The 23,544-nt window shown below is 35.1% G+C and overlaps 1 protein-coding gene across 1 annotated transcript in view; it reads right to left on the reverse strand.

Annotated features, from left to right (window-relative positions):
- Positions 1-1,352: 1,352 nt before the first annotated feature.
- Positions 1,353-23,544, reverse strand: part of LOC136026555 (sphingosine kinase 2-like) — a gene marked incomplete in the record, with an annotated part of 44,277 nt that continues 22,085 nt past the window's right edge. The window contains 4 exon segments of the mRNA XM_065703240.1: positions 1,353-7,381; positions 10,979-11,118; positions 13,553-13,870; positions 14,198-14,318. Coding sequence (XP_065559312.1) covers positions 7,196-7,381; positions 10,979-11,118; positions 13,553-13,870; positions 14,198-14,318 — 765 coding nt within the window.

A 23,544-nucleotide genomic window follows, 5' to 3' on the forward strand; every position in this document is an offset into this window, starting at 1 on the left:
TCAAAGAGCCCAAAATAGGGCAGTGAAGGCTACTTTTCTTCTCCCTCGACTTTACCCTTCCTCTGATCTTTATAATGATACTGTAATAGCTCCGGTGAATCATATTATAGGTAAAAGTACTCTTTATTTAGCGCATTCTGCGTTTCTAGGTACTCTCCCACCGACCCTGCAGTAATTTTTCTCACGGACAGGCTCAGGTAGGTACTTTTCTTCTTTACATAATTCTTCTCGACGATTTATTTTACCAAAACGATCTTCTACAGCAGCTCTGAGGTCTCCTGTATATCAATCAATTCTATTATGGAACTCCATCCCTTCGGATGTCCCTCTTTCTTTCTGCAAGGGCATTATTTCGTCGGGTCTTTCCAGTCCAATAATTTTTGTCTCTCTTTTTAATTCTATCCCAATTTGTATGTCACTTCTCTTCTTTTAAAGTCATTTTCAGCTATATGTTAAATCTCCTTCTAAATCTTCTATCTGTTAAATGTCCTTGTCTTGTTCCAGTGTTTTTTTTGTATATATTTTATAAAAGTGTTTTATTCTTGTTCTCTGTGGTCCATTACAAGCAAAGCTTCTTGGGCCTAGTAACCGGTTTACTTTTGTAATGTTTTTCTTTTAATATTAATAAACTGGTTGATCGATTGATTGATTTAAATTATAGAAGAAAAGAAATTCGACTCTATAACGGATACTATAGCGAGTTACAATCTATAACGAATCCTATAACAAATAACATCTATATCCTAGCAAGAATCCTAGCAAGGTTCAAACATTTTTCTCGAAAAGAGCTTTTAACATATGATGGACCAAGCAACGTTCCCTAAGAGTGGACATTCAACTCACAGCCTGAAATTTGTGTTTCCCTGCTCTATAATGTAACTAAACTGAACTCGTGTGAGCGGTTTTCGGCCCAGCTCATAAACAAGATGACATTGTTCTTTTCTAGGTAAGGAAACCAAAATTTGTTTTTTTTCCTAAAATTCTTAGAATAAGCCAAAAAATTACTTCTTTGCAAGAGATTTACCAAAAACTTAACGAGAAGAGGATAAAATTAGATATATATATGTATATATATATATATATATATATATATATATATATATATATATATATATATATAAGGTATAAATATAGAAAGATATATATATATAATTTTAACCTTTATACCTTATCTTCAATTTATGCTTAGGAGGGCTTAGAAAGTAAAATCAAAAGATTTCTGAATATATATAATATATATATATATATATATATATATATATATATATATATATATATATATATATATATATATATATATATAAAGGCATTGCTAAAAAAAGAAAAAAAAAGTTGAATCCAGCTACACTACCTTTAAATTAACCATTTATTATATTCTATCAAAAATCACAATTACAACAAAGAACCTAAACAAAACAGATGTAAAAACAAACGACAAATAAAATATTTTTTACTTCCCCAGAAAACCAACAGGCACACCAAAGTGGAGATTGCTATTTTTTTTATTGCAAAAAATAAATTGATCCAAATACCTTTAAGACTGACTATTACATTCCAAATTCGAGGAATTTCAAAAAGTATTATTACTCACTTTAGAAGTTGTAATATGGAGAGGCGATAATTATAGTGTAAGAAGAAAAGCTCTTTGTGAGCTATATTCGTTCACAAATAAAAAGAATTCTATCGGGTGACGTGTAATCTGGTGGCCAAATAGAATCTCAACAACTTATCAAACCCAAATTTCGCTAATTTTGAAAATTAGAAAGCTCAAGGATGACGATGATACACCAAAAACAGTTGCAAGTCAATGAATTAGACATGTCCATATTTTCTCTTTCCTATTCTCCAAAATTAGCAACTTTGTTTAAGCAAAGTATAAAAATATACAAAAAATACCCCAGCCCCTGGATGTTATGATAATTTAAAACAACGACAAAACAAAGCTAATGATACCTTCTTATCAATCACCGAGTAAAATAATCAACAATAAAGACACTATCCGAGTAAGGACATAATTTTCTATTATTATAGAAATAATTAAAATAAATAAATTTATAATAATAATAATGTAGAAAAAGTACAAAAACCCGAAACCGTCAAACATAACTAGCTTCGTTACTTGTTAATTATAAGGAACACATCCAAGAATTTCGCTCTGTAAGACCTGACAAAAACCGGTTTGCCTCTGTAGTCGATTATGATTTGCTTATTTTGAGTGAGAAAAACTACGATGTAGGTATATTTTAATTAAATATTTAACATATATAGAGGTGGTTGAAAGTTAAGTTAGGTAAATTATATAAAATGCTTTCTGTGCTTCCTGCTTTCCATAATTTTTTGGCACAGTTCCAATACTTTTTTTTTCTAAAGTATTATATTTTCCTCATATTTTGTATATTTCATTAGGATTAAACTAACTTCACTTCTTGGGTGGGTTCCGTATAATTAACAAGTACCCTAGCTTCACTACATAAAAACATGGTAACATATTATCATTAATAATTATACAGAATAAGTATTGACAGCACTTAGATAACTACCAATCATTTAAACCAAAAGCTCCCAGCTGGGGACCGATAAAGAATATGTGTGTGAGGGGGGGCGGGGGGAGGGATACAGGATTTCAGGCAGTGCTGTTTACAAAGGATTTATAAAAATGTACCGAATACGATACTTATTTTATGTACCATTTCCAGAGAAATCCTGTTGCCCATTCTAGAGCGGCGGGAGTCTGAAAATAAATTAGTTATTAATTTAAATTAATAAGATACCATATTTTAATTCCTGTTTTGACTGTAATACCAGCAAGTCATGTACAAAATGTAAGCAACTTTATGTCATTTCATCTATCTGGGATATATTTCGTACAGAATATCTGGTAGTGATGTTTTGAAAGGATTTATACAAATTTACTGAATTTTATGCCCATTAGTAACGTTTCCATTGAGATACTATACTAAGACGGAGAGGGGTACTGAGACAAGATTTGAGGACGAACAGCCTAAGAATATGTTAGGCCTTTTTATAAAAAATTAATAAGCTTCCATGTTTTAATTTACTTTTTACTTTAATATAAGCGAGTCCTGTGCTAAGTTTAAGCAACACTTTCAATTTCGTATATTTGATATTTTTCTAAAAATGAGGTGGAAATCAAAATAATTCCTATAATAGATCCCCCTTTTCCTGTATCTACTTCAAAAAATATAGAAGAGGCTGGACATTGGAAGAACAAAAATCCTTCTGGGGCCAATTAAAAAGCAGAATGCCATCGAAGAAGGTGGAAAGAGGCAATGAGAAACAAGAAAATTTATGGGAAAATGTAAAAAATGTTCTTTCGCATTTTGACGCCCTCTCGCAGAAAATACCTTAAAAACTGAAAAAAAACGCAACAAAAACTTGTTTATATGTATTCTTGTCACGTTTTTACCAATCAAAAAAAAATTCGATACGAAATTTTAGGTAATCTTAATATAGCAGAATTTAAAATAAAGAAAGCAATGAAAGGATAAAGCTCTGAACAGATTGTGTTAGAGGAGTAGTGTATGCACCTCTGTTGGTATTGGGGGGATTGATGTTGTAACGAGTCGTCATACTGAAATGATGCCACATCACATAACTACGAATTGCAATTTTATATTTGTCCCGTGAGGATCCTTGGACTAAAACTTGGGCCTACGAAAAGCTTAAGACTCTGTGGTACCTTAAAATCCTTTTGCAAGCCTCAGCGCTGACAGAACGTCACAAAGACCGGCCCATTAGGGAATTATCCATTTAGGATTTTTGTGTGTGACATTTTTATCAAATGATCGATTTCTCAAATCCCCTATTGGCCGTTTCTATCCTCTGGCACGTACGATAATAAGTGTATGTATTGTTTTTAGTTTTGTCAGTAAATCAAGTCAAGTCAGGAGACTAGCCATCATCAAGAGCTATTGAGAATATTTAGCTTGACTACGAAACATGATCGAAAAGACAATGAAATTTTACATCCCTTTTGTCAGCGAACTTGTCAATCAAAGAAGGTAGAACCACAGGGAACTTTTCAAGCTAACAAACTGCTCACATAACATATACTTTGAGCTGATTTCTGAGCTCACTGTCCTTTCCTGAACTTTAAAAAGAAAATTCTGCTCTGTTTAATCCTAAAAACAAAATTGATGATTTCTGATGATACAAGTTTTATTAAAACTGAATATCTTTCTCTCCGATACAAAACCAGAAAAGTTGAATGGTTTTTCTAAGATTTTCGAGAAATTAGGTGTCTACTTCTAGTTTTTTGTCATTTATTCAGATCTCCTATCCCAGCTCTACAAGTTATGGCAAGACCGCCCAATCAACTCTAGACAGTTTTGCCACACAAACTAAATCTTTCTTTTTTTATAATGGACGAGATAGGGTGATCCTTTATGGTACCACATCGCCTACAAGTTTTGATTTTACGCTTCTAAAAAACTATGAAAAATTTCATATAAGGCCTTTCATTCTAAGCACAAAGAGAATATTTGCAAAACTACCTGACAAAAATCTAATTACTAGACAATTTCTTGAGTTTTCCTTAAGAATGATTCAAAATTCTCGATTACACACGCGAACGTTAGGTGGCACAAATCTAAAAAAAAAAAAAAAACTCTTGACGAAAAACCTGCTGGTATTAATAACACACGTTTTATGCTGAAATCCTATTTCAACTTTGATTAACTCCCGAATTAATCTTCCTCACTTTCTTGGGAGTATCAGACATCTATAAATTAAAATATACAGCATCTACAGGGCAGACAGAGAGGATAAAAACCATACAGAGGGGATTGTGGGGAGGGGTTAAATTGAAAACGTCAAAACCACGTTATTATTAGAAACAAATATGAAGAATGGTCAACCTCAATGGTCAGATTTGAGAAGGGGCAATTGTATGGAAGTCAATCATCCCCTGGGTATATGCTTGATAGAGGGCAGCTTTTTTCCCTAGCGGACTTTGGGAATCGATTTTGTCTTTTACAAAACCAAAGGATCTTCAGGGAGCAGTCAAACAATACTACTAAAACAAAATTAGTATCGATTACTAAAATCCTTTGGCATCAGAAAAGACGAAATCCAGACAAAATTTTTTTCATCAATTCCATCTTCTATACAAGACTGAAGATTCCTTGGTCACAAATTACATTTCTACCACAAGTAAGCTTGAGCATATTAAACATTGGCTCAGCATTTTAAACAGATTGAGAGTTATATCAGTTGAGAGTTATTGGAAGCGGTGAGAGCGTTTTTGTACAGTAGTCGCTCTTAGTAGTGAACTGTAAGAAGTAAGAACTGTAGAATTAGTAAGGTTGTAAGAACTGTAATTAAGAACTGTAATCAAGCAAGAACTGTAAAATTAGTAAGTCTTAGTAAGAACTGTAAAATTTAGTGGCTTACAACTCAAAGCCTTCGGAATTGGACTGTAGTTGTCCACAATTTGACCATGTCCATTCAATGACCAAATCATTAATTTGGTCATTTATTCTTTGGTCAAATTTCATGTCCATTCAAACAGACCATGTCAATTAAAAAAAAGAATGGACATAATTCAAACAAAAACTTACAGCAAGTTCTGATATTTCTAAGCCAACTATCTGGTGGAAAAATTATGGATAATTTGATGAAAACGAAAGAAAAAAATTAGAGTGAAAAATTGATGACAGAATTATTTTTTTGTTGTTGCAAAAATAGAATTTTAAATTAGTTGGGTCGGCTTCAAAAGACTTCCTTCCTTCAAAAGAATTTAGAGAACGCACAAAAAATTTATTAATATTTAGTTTTATTACGCTTTTATGAGTCAGACAAAAATTTCAGGAGGATGGAGGGAAGGGTTCAAACCATGGCTAAAATTCAGAAAGAACTGATTATTCACAAATTTTTACTTTTTCATCAATAGGTATCACCACAGTACGATTCAGGCATTACTTAGAGCAAGAATTCATATTTTTGTTGCTGACTGGGTTAGTGGAAAAAAAAAAAAAAAAAAAAAAAAAATGGCTAAAGTGGAAAAAAATTTCACTCTAGCATGACGTATAAAAAATCTTCTAACTTTAAAACTTCTACAAACACTAGTAGGACGTGAACTTCAACGCGAATTATGTTTCTAGTACATTATCATGTGAGCTGAGCTATGTTCACTTTCCCTGCGGGATTTCCGTGATCGGCCAACCAAAGCAAAGATTTAAGATACGCTTTCAGGACATTGGAAATAATTTGAAAAAACCTTAGCTTTTCATTTATAGGACGAATATAACAAAGATTGCATGGTATTAATACTTGGTACTTTTGAACAAATTATTGTTGATATAATCTTCTAAAACCAATTTCTTCCCATATCAATATTCTGCTTCTGATGCTCAGGCCTAGGGTCGCATCCCATATTCTTTTTTTTTTTTGGGGGGGGGGACAGAAAAATTTAAAGAGCGCACAAAAAATTTATTTAGATTTATTTTTGTTACGCTTTTATGAGTCAGGCAAACATTTTGGGAGGATGGAGGGGGAGGGTTCAAAGGCCCTAACCCCATGGATACGGTTTTGCTCAAGCCTGATGTTAAAATTCAGAGAGAATTGAAATCATTCATAAATTTTTGCTTTTTCATCGACAGGTATAACCACGGTACGATTCAGTCATTACTTGAAGCAAGAATTCTTATTTTTTTGTTAAAAAACAAATGGCTAAAGTGGAAAAAAATTCACTCTAGACGTATACAAAATCTCAAACCTTTAAAACTATTACAAACAACTCAGACTTGCTATAGAGCTGACTTTAAGTAGTCCCAAACAAGAAAATATAACAAAAGAAAGTTCTATTCCAGAATATTAAGTTAGTAAATTACTAATGAGAGCAAAATGTATCTTAAGAATGCACTTAAAGCTTTATGATAACTCTTGAGTAGCTGAAATTTTACTACAAGAAGTTTCAAATAAAGACATTCAACCTAGGAAAGCGTTAATAAAAATCATAAATTATGGCTTTTTTTTACACGCAGGTGCGATTTATGAATCAAATTTTCTCCCGAATAAACATTAGTGATACAATGTTAAAAATCATAAAACCTAGACTTGATATGGTTCGTTTGTGAAAAGTTCAGTTGCTGCACTAGAATGGGTTTCCTTTACAAAAAAGAATAGGCAAGAATTAATCGAAGCTGGAATTCAAGAGCAAAGGGGCCGAAAAACATTATCGCATAAACACTCTATAAAATGAAGGCAGAATCTCAACTTGAACTGGGGCAGTGGGGACTTTTTCACCGTCAATTGTAAGGTTGCCTTCACTAGTTTGTGGCTCTAAACGAAAGGCTTTGACTGGTATCATCTCACAGCAAGGTACGTCCACATGGGTTCCACTTTCGAAGCTGGTCAAAAACTGAAAAAATGGAATAAAAATGAGAATAAATTCTAATTGCGGGGTTAATTTTCAAAAATATTTTTTTTTTTTTTTTTTCTGAAAAACAAATTTGGACACTATAGTAGGTCTAGCCGTGCCAAGTATGTGCTTCTTTTCTTTTCTACTTTTATCTTCCTTTTGAATTTTTGTGATTTTACTTTATTTTTTTGCAGTAGCCTAATATATAGCTACCAATAATAAAAATAGAAGTCAGGTTTGTCAAGACAAGTCATTGAGCGTTCATTTGGGGAAGGGGAGGCGAAGGAGGGAGAAAATTCATCAAAACAACAACAAAAATTATACAAAAAATATCACCTAAACATGTTTACATGTAATATATCATTAGATCAGGTCTTTTTTCACCACTGGATTGACCTTGTAAATTTTCATATCCTATTTTTTTTTGTTTTCATGTCTGAGTGGTTTAATTAATCCTTTATATAGTTTTTCGTTTATCAAATAATGGAAATTTTTCGTTTACTTATACTTTTCAGTTTGTTTTGTTCAAGGACAATAGATTTAATAAAAAATTTAAACTTGACTTTTTTTAGATATTGTCTCGAGTTTCGTTTTTCTATCATATATGAAATATTAGCACACATTCATATTTGCAAACAAACAATTATAAATGAAGTAATATTATAAGGTAAAGAGCAAAGAAAAAGTAATTTTCTTTGCTTTGGATTTGTAAATTTGGCTTGTAAATAGTATGTACAATGAAGAAAAGAGAATAACATAAGTTGTTTTCACACAACCAAAACACATATCGGCCAGGTCCTCATCATAACTGAGTCCTCAGTTAATAATTATTATTATTAACTGAGTCATTATATTATCTGCTTTTTACAATTAAAGCCCCCTTTAGCATCAATATAAAAAGTCATAAAAATTAGGCCCTCATTTACTTCTTACAACAGACAAATTTTGACTTTTATTGATAGATTTTATGTTGCCTAGTCTTTTCCAATTGGACATTTTGACATTTCCAAATTATCAGACATTTCCCGTCCATAAAATAGTAATAATTATCTTTATAGCAACAATTAGCCTCAATAAATAATACTAATACTATATAATAACAATACAAAAAAAAACAACTAATAACTACCTTTATAGTAACGATTAGTAATAATTAGCCTCACCAAATAATTAGCTTAAACAAAACCTCTTAGAAAAAAGAAGGTAAAAACATGCTTAGCTTTCTGAGAATCATAAATTTATGTCTAATATTTGAAATATGTTCCAATTTTCCTTCGAGAGGGGAGGGGAAAGAAGTTAAATAGAACGAGACAAGAAAAACCTATTCTCCTCTTTCCCTTGCAGACTATTTTTACCTGTTTTGGCACGTATTTTATAACAGGGGTGTCGTCCCTCTGACTCCCCTCCATATATTTTTTTTTCTAGACAGCAAATCATGGCATTCTAGCCGGCCTATATTCTTCTTTTCTTCGTGTGACAGGCTCGATATTTTCATAGGTATTTTCGAAGAGCACACTGCCTTTCCATGACGCATAAATAACAGTTCTATAGGAGAAATCCTATTATTTGACAGAGAAACACATAAAACATTCTCTGTTTATTTCGGTCATATACACAGTGGCTGTCTCAACAGATAATCTGGAACTACTGAAGACGGTCATTGCGTATGTGACGGAAATATCCAGAAGTTTTTTGTGCGTGTCTCAACGTCAAATAAAACAATTTTTCCTATTGAACTGCTATTCATTAGATAGTGTTGTCTTGTTCATGGGAAATCAAACTTAGAGGGCTTTCCGAGTTTAATATCTCCCATATTTTGAGTCGCCTTTCCCCAATCCAACGTCCCTGAACTGATGTGAAATTCATAGGTAATTTCTACAATGAAAAAATAAGAGTGGTCTAACTTTAGAAAAGTTGGTATTAGGGCCTATTCACAATAAGATCTAACAAATACCAACAGTTGACTAGAACTAATTTGGGCCAATCAAATCTTTCCTGGAATTTTCTGATTGCCAGAAAAATTCTGATTGGTGTGTAGTGCTCGATATCAGTAAAATGCTATTGTAAATGCGGTATCGCTTGTTTTTCCCCAGCCTGTTCGAGGAACATGAACTTTTCTTTAGTTCATTCAGGGGTTTTTTCAAGGACGCCCATAAGGAAAGACAAAGAGGGTGTTACCAGCACATTTAATGGTTCAAAACTTAACAGTTCCCCGCTAGAAGAATATATACAAAAGTACAAAAATGTCACAAAATGCTTTCATAGCATATTTATTGTCGTACTTTGTCTCCTTCCGCTGGAAAAATGATTTGATAAACACCCCCCCCCCCCTTCCTTTAGATAACACCAAAGTTTAATTTGCCACGATAAGTTACTGAGATATTTGCTTTGATAAGCGCATTCTTTTATAATGACTTAACAAAATTTCTTTTGCCATATCATGTTTCCTTTTTTGACCCGCGCCTTGCTGTACTTTTGATTTTAGAAGTAAAGAAATGAAATAAGCATCCATCATTGGAAATCCAAACCGCATATTTTTTTTGAAAAAAATCGAAAAAAACACCCCCCCACCGGCCAGATTTTAGACAATAATTTTTGCCCATCCCTACATTTTCATGAAATGAAACCCCAACTACAATCAGTAAATCAATTGGTGAGCAGATGGGTCAGCGCTCCCACGCTATATTTAAAAAATAATCCCTTTTTTGGGGCATCTTCATCGAAAAAATACCTTTTATTTTGGTATTTTAACTGACAAACGACACATTTACAACCTTGGATATTGAAAAACGCACCTCCCCAAAAATTTTAGATTGACGCGACTGCTTAAAAAGAGGGGGGAGGTCATGACTTGAGAAGAAAATATATACATCTAAATAATTGAATTTTTGTATCAATTCCAAATACAAGAGGTTCATTAAGTTTAAGATTATGTGCCTAAGAAAATTTGCCTAATTTTGGAAAAGGGGGGGGGGATAAGCCCCAAAAATAGGGATATATTGTTGTGACTCGGCAATATTTTCTTTTTTTTACATGTAATTTTTTTTGTTAGGTTTTTGACACGAATACATATTGGAGAATATCTTTGGATAAATTCCATTAATTTCGTTCAATAAGAAAAAAGATAGAGTCTGGAAAGGAATATTATATGCATATAATACAGAAGTTTTCCATCTCACCTAAAACGCATATTTTTAGTGGGTATATTATACTTATATACTTGACCAAAACGGGGAATGGGTATCGAGGCACCACACAGGGTGCCTCGATTTAAACGATTAAACGATTTTTCTTAAGCAAATGGTTGCGCTGCAACGCAATATAAGTTAAAAAAGGTTTGAATTTTAAAACATAGAGTAGATCCTGTCTAGGTTCTGTACCAATGTTCAAGTTTCTAATCCTCTACTATTTCTCTGCCATTTCCCGAGGATAAATTGTTGGGTGAAAATACAATTAATGTCAACTAAAGGGTTATATCATGCCCGAATCACCAATTCCTATTTTCAAGTTCTTAATCTTCGATTTTTTTTTTACAGTTTCTCTAAGACATATTATCCTGTCGTAACACGGTAAGAGTTAAAAAGCTGAAATTCAAACCTGAAATAGCTGTCCCCTGGAAGCATCACCCCGTATCAGAAGCAAATAAATAAGTCCGTCATCCATCTTTGATTTTGGAGCAAACATGTTGTCCGTTCCAATGAACCTCTGCAAAACAGCATACACAAGAACAAAATCACCTTAAATGAAATGGAAGAAGAATTAAAATAATATGAGAAAAACCCCCATTAGTGTAATAAAAATAAATTGTACGATCTGTCCATAGCTAAAAATCAATGTCAATAATTTTTTTGTTCGACAGAATCAGCTAAATTTAGTAAAAACTGTATAAAATTAAACTATAATTAACCTAGGAGGGTTTATCCCCTTAGTGTTTTTCAATAAAAAAAAACCAGGGTTACAAACACGTGTCAAGGTTTGTACAAGAGACTTATAAAAGTTTTCGTTTAAACTATTGTGGAATGCGGAATACTTTTTTTCATGCAGAGCAGTTCCTCGAGTTTGTGGTGCCCAAGGAAAAAATTAATCATATTGCCTCCGTCCCCACTCAAATATAAGCAAAAAAAAACCGAATAAAAGTGAAAATTTTGATCAAAGGGGGTAACCTCCAAGCAGCCGTGCTCCCCAGTTGCAGGGTTCAAGGCAGCTGCCCCGGTCGACCCCCCACCTTCAAACGGTCCTTTTCCATCGAAAGATTAGTCAAGTTACCCTCCAAGGGCAGGCAAATTCAACGTCTTATTTGGGTGCAAGACTACACGCTTCGACATGGTTTTTGACTAATGCAAGTGTAGGAGACAGGCAATGGCGCAATGGATACTCAATCACGGCTTACAATGGACTTTATTTAAGACAATGGACACTCGGAAATTCGGAATGGACTTGGAATATCAACCAAAATATCTACAATCTTGTCTTTCGAATACACCTGAGTATACAACCTAAAATAAGGCAGTTGGCCAAATACCAACAGATTGCTTTCTTTAATGAAAAGGTTCAGTCTAGTATCAGTGACAATCTTCTGTGAGAACAACTGCAATAGTTCTCCGATGTAGCTTTCACCCCTTAGAATACCCATTAGTCGGGGCATCAAGACAGTCCCAAAACTCATCTGGAACGACTTGAGAGCATCCAAGATCCGATAAATTGGAGAGACCCTAGCCCTACCATAGACCTACGATAGCCCAACCACCTTTAAAACCAAAGATTGATGTGGGGGTGAATTACTGTCTTCGAGTACAACTTTAGGGGTTGACAACTTTAGTAGTAAGGTACCCAATGAAGCCAGAAATAGGCCGATGCCAATTATGAGACATAAAGGGAGTTATAAGCAACAGTCGACTGTAAGCTCATAATCATCTTCAGCAATAAGGGGTTCGCAACTTTTACTAGTTGGCGTACCTATTATTTACAATGTACATACAATGAATATAAAAATATTGGGCTTTCTTTCAATGTTGAAAAAACTGCTGTTGTAGCTTTCAATTTTAAAGAGACGAATGGCCCTATTTTTTTAATCTTTAGCTAATGTTAAAGTCCCCCTTTCTCAAAAATTAGTTTACCTTGGAATGCCTATTGGAAAAAATATGAAAGAAACTGTGAAATTATCCCTTGAAAATTTGAAGAAAAAACTGAGAATTGCTTATGCTTCAATTGTATCTAATATTAAACACATTGATAAATTAAATCTTGCGAAAATTTATAATAGCCTAGTTGTACCTCAGCTCCTTTCTCTTTGTCCGGTTCGGCAGTTTTTTAGTGAACCTCAGAAACTATCTGTTCGTAGAGTATATTTTCGTTATTCTAAATTCCTTCTCAATTACCCTCCTTGGACTAGAAATAGTTACTTAATGAACAAATTCCGCCTAGTTTCTCCTACATCTATTATTGATAAAAGGATTCATGATTTTCGTTCTTCTATGTCGATAGTGTCTCACCCATGGTCAGCATTACTTATTTAATTGTTTGTTTGTGTTGATTCGTATTTATTTGTAGCTTTTTTTTATTTTTTCTTTTCTTATTACTCCATCTTAAGGGCGTTCCGCCCTCTTTTTTTGTAGATGGGTTTTAAATAAATTGATTGATTGATTGATATTTCTTTCCGGTGTATTGATGGTAGGACCAATTTGGTTCCAGTGGTAAGATATGTAGGGGACTTGTAAGTAATAATCGGCTGTTAGGCTACAATCATATTCAGCAATGAGGTGTTTGCATCTTGTGCTAGGTGCAATAAGGGGTTTGCATCTTTTGCGAGTTGGTGTACCTAGTATTTATTTTAAGATCCTTACAGATTAACAACTTTAGTGTTTAATCAAAGAGAGGAAACGCTACCAAAGTATTTCTCTCGCAATACTTTACTTGGAGAAGCCGAAAAAAGGTTGCTGCAACACCTCAGGTTGCCCATGCAACGTAGATCTAGTTTAAATCTGACTTTTCTAACTGTAAACGGAAACAGATTCTCGAAAATGGAAACTTTAAATCCAGCTTCTTTATAGTTGCTGCCAACCTCAAAATTAAAGAATGATTATAAATGTTAGATTATTTATTTGAAACTTTGCACTCCTAGCATTTCTGCACCCGGGACTCTCTCCCCCCTAAAACCACCTCTATTATTACCTTCAATAGTTACCCAATCCGATGGGATTTCTCCTGTCAACGGTGAATATTTTGAAGAAGGCCCAAAGGTATCAGCTGCGACAAAATCTTCTGCTAAATCTCCATATTCAATTTGGTTATCAGCAAAGGGTTCTAAGGGATCAGAAATAATATTTGTATCTGCACTGATGGTTCTTCTCATCAGCTCGTCATTGCGGGGCTTTTCCACTTCTGTGGTACTCCGAAAGAGCCTGGGAGAGAGTCTCTGTGGTTGTGTTTCCCCTTTATCACCTGGTTCTGCTTGTAGATAGCTTACTTTCATTCGGTACGTTTTCAAACCTAAAAGACATTTTAATAATTCATTTTATGATATTATATTATATTTATTGACACTTAAAGCATTAATACACCAAGGTTAATTCAAAACAGCGTTAAACGTACAAACACACCCTTAAATCCAAATTGGAGAAACAGATTAAAGAATATGGACGCTATGTGCCATGTGCGTATCAACATTCCCTATATCTTTACCCCCACCAAAATTTTAACCCTCAATCCTTTTAATTCCTTACACAGTAAAAAATAAGAAAATTTGAAAAAAAAACAAAGATTGAAGTAAACCATAATACATCTAAGACAGAGGGAGTAGCTAGACGTTTAGCTCACCAATAAGTCTCAGGACTGCCCAGATCGTGAACCGACTTTCACCAAGACTTCGAAGACGCTCACTTTCAATGTCAATGTCGGCCAATAGTCCATAGCCAACTGATAAAACGGCATAATAAGTCTAAAAAGCAAATAGCATTTTATTCCCGTAAATATTTTGCAGAAAATAGTAAAACAAAAAAGTAACTATGTAGCTTTCTAGCATTTTCTCTTTTAAAAATATAATAGAAAAAAATGGTAATAATACAGGCACATCAATACTGACACAAAACTGATTCTATTCACGTTTCTCGAGTTTCGACAAATCCCTAAAATGGATTTCAGCTCATTGTTCTAACGCATCGGTAATGCATCCTTTGTTGCTTCATTCACCATAAATTCACACAAGGGAGAGGGGGAGTAGGAGGAAGCCTCACATCTTGAGAAAAAAATTGCTAGGTCGTCCGAACTTTAAAGCTAAAGACTAAAACAAACATACTTATATCATATCTCTGCAAAAACGAAAAAAGAAAGAGAAAATGTTTTTGTTAAAAAATCTGTCTAAGTAAAGAGCGATGTGGGCGCAATGTATTTTTTTTTTGTTTAGATTAGAGCACTTCGTGTCGAAGGAGTTGTAAAAACTTCGAATAGGGCTCATTCGATTGGAAATTGAAAGGGCTAGTCCCCTTTTTAACAGTTGAAAGTAATTGAAGGGAAACTTACCCTCCTCCCACGCCCACCGTTTCTCTGAACACATCCAATCGAAATTTTGAGATATCCATTTTGTTCAGCATAGTTGAAAGATTTTGAGATTATGTCTTCGAGGATGACACCACCCCACGGCCCTCAGGGCAAGGGTCGTAAGTTATGCCCTAGGGGCAATTAAGGTTTGTATAGAAAGGGCGATCGTGGAAACTTCGGAGGGGGTTCATTGGATTGACAATCAGAAGTCAAAGTGCCCTTTTTTAAGGAGGCATAGGGTTTATCAGCCCTACTCATGTTAATTTTTGCTCGTTTTGCCTTTGACTCGGTTATTTATTGTAATTTATGTTCGTTTTGAGTTTCATTTATTTATTGATGATTTGTGATAGTTTTACGCCTACAAGATTATTTGACTTTATTTTTGCTCATTCTTGGCTTGATGGAGGTCTTTACTTTTCTTTGAGAACTTGTTTTGTGGAAAAATTTTAAAGGGGTGCAATTTTTATTCAAATTTGACAGAAACCGAATGACAGAAAACAGATGGTGCTACGAAAAATTCGGTGAACAATCACGACTGAAATTTAAAATCTAACTTAGACACTCGTAATTCACACGGATGGAGTTTGTTCTAAAGAGTCAAAGATCTAGGGTAAAATCTAAGGTACCGGTGAAATAAACATTACATTTACACATAAAACCATGTTATCTGCCGCAAAATTTTGTTTATTTCCAAAAATCTTATTCAATTTTTCACTAACTCGAACACTTGATACGTTAGCACTAGAAAACTTTTAGTGCTCAATCTATAGTTCAAATTAGGGCCTGAAGAGGTGTTCTATCCTATTTGGTGCTTTGTACTGATCATGAACTACTCTATCAACCTTATTGACACCGTGCAGTCAGTCCTTAAGACACAACTGGAGGAGCTTTCGAGGTCCATACTAGGCGGAGCTAAGTTAATGAGGTTTACTTGCGTTAATGTCACTCATCAGGACTACGCACAGCAGGGAATTTCTTGCACGAGGAAAGCCATTGCAGGAAATTCCTAGCTACAAGAGAGCTCTGATCGACGTACTATCACCATGTTGACTGAGCTCCCTGCGGAGGTTATTCCAAATGAAGCTTCTCTTAGTTGCTAAACATTTAAAAATAAAAACTAGATCTACGTTGCATGGGCAACGTGAGGTGTTCCGGCCACCTTATTTCGGCTTCGCCGAGTAAAGTGTTTCGAGACCAACACTTGGATTTTGTTTCCTCGTTTCGATTAAACGCTGAAGCTGTTAATCTGTAAGGATCTTAAATTAAATGCTAGGTACACCATCTCGCAAAAGTTACAAACCACTCATTGCAACTAGCAAAAGCTGCAAACCCCTCATCGCTGAAGATGATTGTAGCCTAACAGCCGATTGTTACTTACAAGTCCCCTACATGTCTTACCCCTGGAACCAAATTAGTCTTACCTACACCGGAAACAAAGTTGCGAAACCCTCATTCCCGAAGATGATTATGAGCTAACAGCCAACTGTTGCTTAAAACTCCCCTATATGTCTCACAGTTGGTGTCGGCCTATTTTTGGTTTCAGTGTGTACCTTACTACTGAACTTCTCAGCCCCCTTAAACTTTCAAACTGGTATATCTCATGAAGGAATTTTTCTACCAAAAAATGGATGATATACACTTTGATCAGCTCATCAAGAGTTATTGACTGCCGTCAAAAAAAAAAAAACATCTGTGTTAGTTCAAAAGTTGACTTTTTTGCCACAGGCCAAGTTTCTAACGTCATCATTTAGAAAGGAGCAAAGGATAAACACTAATTTCCTTAGCAATGAAAGAACTTTTAAAGTTTAAGAGGCCCATCTGATATCATTTCCGTATCGGCCTATTTTTGGTTTCAGTGTGTACCTTACTACTGAAGTTGTCAACCCCTTTAAACCTTTAAATTTTCTAATTTAAAAGAAAATTTTAATTTTCTAAATTAAATTAAAATTTAATTTTTAAACTTTTCAAACTGGCATATCTCGTGAAGTAATTTTTCTACCAAAAAATAGATGACATATACTTTGATCAGCCCATCAAGAGCTATTGACTGCCGTCGAAAAAAAAAAAAATCTATCTGTCCCAATTCAAAAGTTGACTTTTTTGCCGTAGGCCAAGTTTCTAACGTCCGTACTTAGACAAGAGCAAAGGATAAACTCTAATTTCTTTAGCAATGTGAGAACTTTTAAAGTTTAAGAGGCACATCTGATACCATTTCTCTACTGCAATCCTTAGGGTAGAAAACCAAATGATAAACTCAGCTGAAATCACGAACAAAAATGGGTAGAAACACAAGCAAAAACCATCCTTTTTGGCCCCTGGCAAGAGTTCTACGAAGCTTTCAAAAATGCCAAGTCACACTCATGAATCCGGCCTAAGGTCCACACTTTCCGCATAAACCGCAGAGGTTAGACCATTACCACTGTCTAGGAATAAGCTGAAATTGGGGTGCTAGAAAAAACAAAAAACAAAGTGTTACTCTCGCAACACAATAAAAGAGATAATTACTGGGACCAGGAGTATACTGTCAGATGACTGTACCGTTCAATCCAATGTACAAAAACAAAAATACATAGGATCTATCCGTTAACGACATCACAGCAAATTCAGTAGAAAAGGAAACTGATCAATCAGTCCTTCAGGATTGAAATGTTAGTTGCATCAGAGTAAATTCAGTTGAAGAGAAAGCTGGTCAATTAGTCTTTCAGGATTGAAATGTAAACGGCATCAGATAAGTTGCACCAGAGCAAATCCAGCTGAAGAGGAAACTGACCAACCGGTCCTTCAGGATTGAAATATTAGTGACCTCAGAGAGAATTCGGTTGAAGAGAAAGCTGTTCAATCAATCTTTCAGGATTGAAATGCTAACGGCATCAGAGAAGTTGCATTAGAGTAAATTCAGTAGAAGAGGAAACTGACTAACCGGTCCTTCAGGATTGAAATGGTAGTTACATCAGAATAAATTCAGTTGAAGAGAGAACTGATCAATCAGCCTTTCAAGATTGAAATGCTAACGGCATCAGAGAAGTTGCATCAGAGCAAATTTAATAGAACGGGAAACTGACCAACCGGTCCTTCAGGATTGAAGTGTTAACTATATCATAGCAGTTGCATCAGAGCAATTAGGTAGAAGAGGAAACTGCAATCAGTCCTTCAGGATCAGAGCAAATTCAGTTGAAGGGGAAACTGACTAATCAGTCTTTCAGGATTGAAATGTTAGCAACATCAGAGCAAATTATTTGAAGAGGAAACTGACCAATCAATCCTTCAGATCAATATCATGGTGATGCTCTCCCCTCTGTTTGCAGGAATGATTAAGGACATCATAGAAAATCTCTTCTCAGACGAACTTAGTATCAAAATGTGTATGGTACTGAGCTAAAGAGTAACCTTTGCAATAGTATCTCAGGCTTTAAAGAACGTATATTACATTATATAGCATAAACATGGGATTAATATACGTTTATAGCATCACTTCTACCAATAACTCACTGCAGCACAATCCCTCCAAAACCAACATAGCTGCGTAAGCTCCTTCACACCCCAGTGTATCCAAAGCTTCATTCTGTGCCCCCTCCCAGTTCAAGTTTTTTTTTCAATTTTTGAAACTTTTTGCACCACTCGATGAAGAAATGTTTTTCGTTTAGCATCAAATGGATAGCCAAAATGTTTATTCTAATAAAACATATTTAACAATCAATTATTATTAAATGGCTATATTTATCGTTAAGGATTATTAGTCCTTAACGTTACCTCATCCCTTCAAAGTTGATAGATATTTCTAAGGTTAATAAATGTTATTAAAAACACTAGCTTTTGTTTTCTTCCAGGTGATATTTCAACAATTTTAATGATATTCATTTAAAACTTCGGAGTTTAATTGCATGAGACCTGAAGCAATAACATTTGGTTAATAAATAAAGGTTATTGAAATAATCTTTTACATCACTCTTTTAAGGTAACCTGAAGTGATGAATCTGATAAAAAAAACGTTAAATATATCGCTGAATTTTTTTTATCTGAAATTTTATACTTAGTTATTGACACTACCTTTATGACTCTTCAGCCATATTTAATAATAATAATAATGAAAAAACAACAAGAAACGCCACGAGTTGTGATCCTTGAAAAAGAAACTTTCCTATGGAATTTTTTCATTTCTTAATTAATTCATTCAAAAGTAGTATTATAATTTTAAACATAATCAGAACATCATTTTCAACATACTATTTTAAGTTGGCGCTATTTCATTCCGTCATTGATGCATACACTATTTTGGAGGTCTTTCTAATTAGCTTAGGCTCATCAGCCATTGATAAGGCGGAAAATTCAATAAATTATTGTTTGATAACATCTCTCTTGGCCTGAATGGCGCATATGTTGATATATGTACAAAGCCTAAAAGATACGCTTCTCTTGTCACTTGGAAGTCTCCCAAAGTCTATAGGGGCTATTTTTGTCTGTTTCATGGCTGACCTTGTAAGAAGAGAAGCCACATGACTTCCCCCGAGGGATCATCAACTATAATCTGACTTAAAGTACCAAAGACATCAAAACGAAAATATTATCTCCTTAGAACCATTTTAGGTTTATTATTCCCTGAAAACCACAATTATCCTTTTGATGGCTTCAAAATTATGAAGTTTTTAGTGGACTACCACATTTTCGTCAGTGTTGCCTAGGGTGGAGCTTATTTTAAAAATTTTGGAAATATTATTTTTTTACCCCCTAAGTTGTTCCATATCACCTGAAAACATTGTAGAAAAAGTTTGAGCCATTTATAATAATGTTTAGGGGTAGCTCAAGTACCTCAAAGATTAAGAAAAAAAGTAAAAAAGAAGGAAAAAGTAAAAAAGAAGGATTTCGAGCAACTTGTATTTTGCTTAAAAACACATAAACAAAATTGTTTAGTTCCTATTTATGGTTGACCGGATAGAGTCTGTTTCCTGCTATCGGGATAAGCTCTGCGGTGTTCATTGACAACTTGCAGCAGAACCAGACATAATTTAGCCGGCAATGCAAAATTTCCATCCTTCAGAGATGAACGTGTTCAGACTTGTTTGCTTTTGACCGGTTGCGCTTACTAGAGTCTCGGACACCAAGACTCAGTCTGGTGTAGTTTTTTGCTCGAGGCGATATTGTATCAGTTCTGTTTTGTTATCAGTGTTGTTTTTTTTACAATAATAAGCTAATTGTGTATTAACTTGTCTCAAGACAGTAGATTTCTATAACGTTAATGACTACTGAGCGTTGATTGACGAATTTGAATGTAACTGAGCCTATTCTTTTGTTGGAGAAGCAATGAGTTGAACAATTTTTGCTCTTTTTTCTAAAAAAAATTCACCCTACCTAAGTTCATGATTATAAATTCTGTTTTCTGTTTATTTCAGACCCAATTGAGACTGAAAATGTTAGCAAATGCAACTAGATCTCGAACGGAGTTATATCTCATTGGTAGCTCTGTGTCTGAATTAAGAGGTAGCAAGCTGCCTTCATTGCGAATGGCTCTTGGGTTCTTCCTTCATCTCCACCTTGAACTGAATGAGACCATTAGGCACTCGTCGGCTGCTGCTGTAACCGAACTAGCAAAGTTTTGGCGGAAAGCTCGAATTCCAATGAGATATCATCAAAACTGTCAAACCAAGCTTGAGCAGGCATTTGAAGAATGGCGTCTTCTCAAGAAGAACAAAGCACGAAAGTCATCAACTCAACAGGCGAGAGAGGCGGCCTTCGTATCTAGGCTCGAGGATCTTTTTGACATCGCTCAAGCCGATGCCCTGAACACGATGTCAATACAAGAAGACAAAGATTTCTTGTTAGCCCAGCGAGAAAAAGGGAGACGGGGGTCAATGGTTGGCGTAGATGAAACACTAGCTTGCAAGGAGAAAAGGGTGTCTGAGAGAGAGCAGCAAACACTTAAAAGACGACAGCAAACAGAGAACATACAACAGATAGAGGCTTCCACAGCCGAACTTACCACATCTGGTTCAGAGATCAGCGCAGCAGAAGACGTTGACAGTGAGGGGGCTGTTGGAGGAAGCAGAACTCAAAAAAGAAAGAGGGGCCGAAAAGCTGTAGTTACACCTGAACTAGCAGCAGCTCTTGATCGTACTAAAGTATCAGACCGCAAGGCTGTTTTTGTCATAGCAGAAACTGCCAAAAGCTTAGGAATGACTATTGACCAACTAGCTCTAAATAGAGATTCAGTTCGCCGACTCAGATCAAAACATCGAATTCACAGTTCTGCAAGCATCAGAGCCAAGTTTCAGAGTGATGTTCCCCTCGTTGTCCACTGGGACGGCAAACTGATCCCCGACCTCATTGGAAAAGAGAAGGTTGATCGTCTGCCTGTTTTGGTTTCCGGAAAAGAAGTTTTACAGCTACTCACAGTAGCCAAGCTTCCATCCGGAACAGGCGAGGCTCAGGCTTCTGCTGTCTTCGGAGCTATTGAAGACTGGGGCATACCCGGCAACATCCGAGCCATGTGTTTCGATACTACAAGCTCACACACTGGCAGGATCTCTGGTGCTTGTGTTCTGTTGGAGCAGAAGCTAGGTAAGGAACTCTTGTCACTGGCTTGTAGACATCATATTATGGAGCTCGTCATTGGTGCTGCGTTTCGAGTGTGCATGGGATCGACATCTTCTCCTGAGGTTCCACTCTTCAAACGCTTCCAGGACTATTGGAGATTCATAGATACAGATAAATATGAAACAGGAATTGCAGCTGATGATGTGGCGCGTCTAGTGGATGACATCAAACAAAGTACCATCGATTTTGCTAACAAGCACCTTGAACAGAGCCAGCCGAGGGATGATTACAAGGAATTCCTGGAACTTGTGCTCATCTTTCTTGGTGCTACTCCTGCGAGAGGAGTACGATTCATGTCACCCGGAGCGATGCACCATGCCAGATGGATGAGCAAAGTGATATACAGTTTAAAGATCTGGATGTTCAAGGCTCAGTTTAGACTGACTTTCACAGAAGAAAGAGGTTTGCATGACGTGTGTGTGTTTGCAGTACGTGTGTACCTGAAAGCCTGGATCTCTGCACCTTTAGCCTCAGGTGCTCCGTACAGTGACCTACTACTGCTAAAGTCGCTGCTCGAGTACTCGTCCATCCATTTGGCAATCTCAAAGGCCACATCAAACAAGTTTTCCGGTCACTTGTGGTATTTGTCACCCGAACTCGTTGGCTTGGCTTTCTTCGACAGTCGCGTCAGTTCGTCGACGAAGAGACTGATGGTGAGTGCCATGCAGAGTGAAGACGACCAGGAACAGGAACATACCAAGCGTATCACCATTGATCTTGATTCAGCCAAGAATAAAAACCTGGAACATTTTGTTACAGCAAAGTCAGCAAAACTTTTTCAAATGATGGATCTTCCGGATGGATTTCTCACAGTTGATTCAGACTTGTGGGAAGATAGACACGACTACAAGCTAGCGTCAGAAACTGTGAGGTCACTCAAAGTCGTCAATGACCACGCTGAGCGAGGAGTGGCACTCATTCAAGAGTACAGCGGTTTTATAACCCAAGATGAGTCGCAGCTGCAATTTCTGCTGCAAGTTGTCAATGAACACCGCAGAGTTTATCCCGACAGCAGGAAGCAGACTCTGTCAGGTCAACCATAAATAGGAACTAAACAATTTTGTTTATATTTTTTTAAAGCAAAATACAAGTTGATCGAAATCCTTCTTTTTTTTCTTTTTTCTTAATCTTTGAGGTACTTGAGCTACCCCTAAACATTATTATAAATGGCTCAAACTTTTTCTACAATGTTTTCATGTGATATGGAACAACTTAGAGGGGTAAGAAAATAATATTTCCAAAATTTTTAAAATAAGCTCCACCCTACGCTAAACCGCGAAAATAATAAACAAAACTAAACAGCTATTCCACAATACTTTTCCTTCGTAAGAATTCAGACATTAACAATCTGCTGACTTTCAAAGACAACTACACCTTCTCAAGCTATACGTGTGTATTGTATATTTTCTTTTGTTGCTGATTTCAAACCACATCTCAATGCTTTTTTTAACGTGGTGCCCAATACTACCAAAAGCTACATTTGGAGGTCATTTTCATTAAAATTGAATTAAATTGAATGAAAAATTAAATGAAAAAATTGAATTCTACACGATTCTCATTTTTATATCATTTTGAAAATTAATAAGATTGTGGAAAATTCCAAACATAAAAAGTTGAGATTAGTCTGAAGTCAAATTCCTATTCAGATTCAGTTAAATATATGTATATATGTATAAGCATATGTTACGGAGGTGGTAGATTTTATTTTCATATATATATATATATATATGAACATAAAATCTAACACCTCCGTAATTAAAATCCATAGTTACTAATAATGAAGAAAGAAGCTGAAAAAGTAGTAAAAATAAAATTAAAATATAATAAATAAAGTAATATAATGAACATATGAAATAAATATACTAATTAGAACTAAAATAAAAATAAAATACAAAAAAATTAAAATACAAAAAATAAAATAAAATAAAAATGAAAACAATAGCTTTAAAAGTTTTCTTTACTTTTTGTTACAGAGGAAAAACTTTATAAACCGAAATAGAAACCCAAAATCTAATAATTCAACCAAGAAGCAGAGTTTA

The sequence above is a fragment of the Artemia franciscana genome, chromosome 4, assembly GCF_032884065.1.
Source record: "Artemia franciscana chromosome 4, ASM3288406v1, whole genome shotgun sequence".
NCBI lineage: Eukaryota > Metazoa > Arthropoda > Branchiopoda > Anostraca > Artemiidae > Artemia > Artemia franciscana.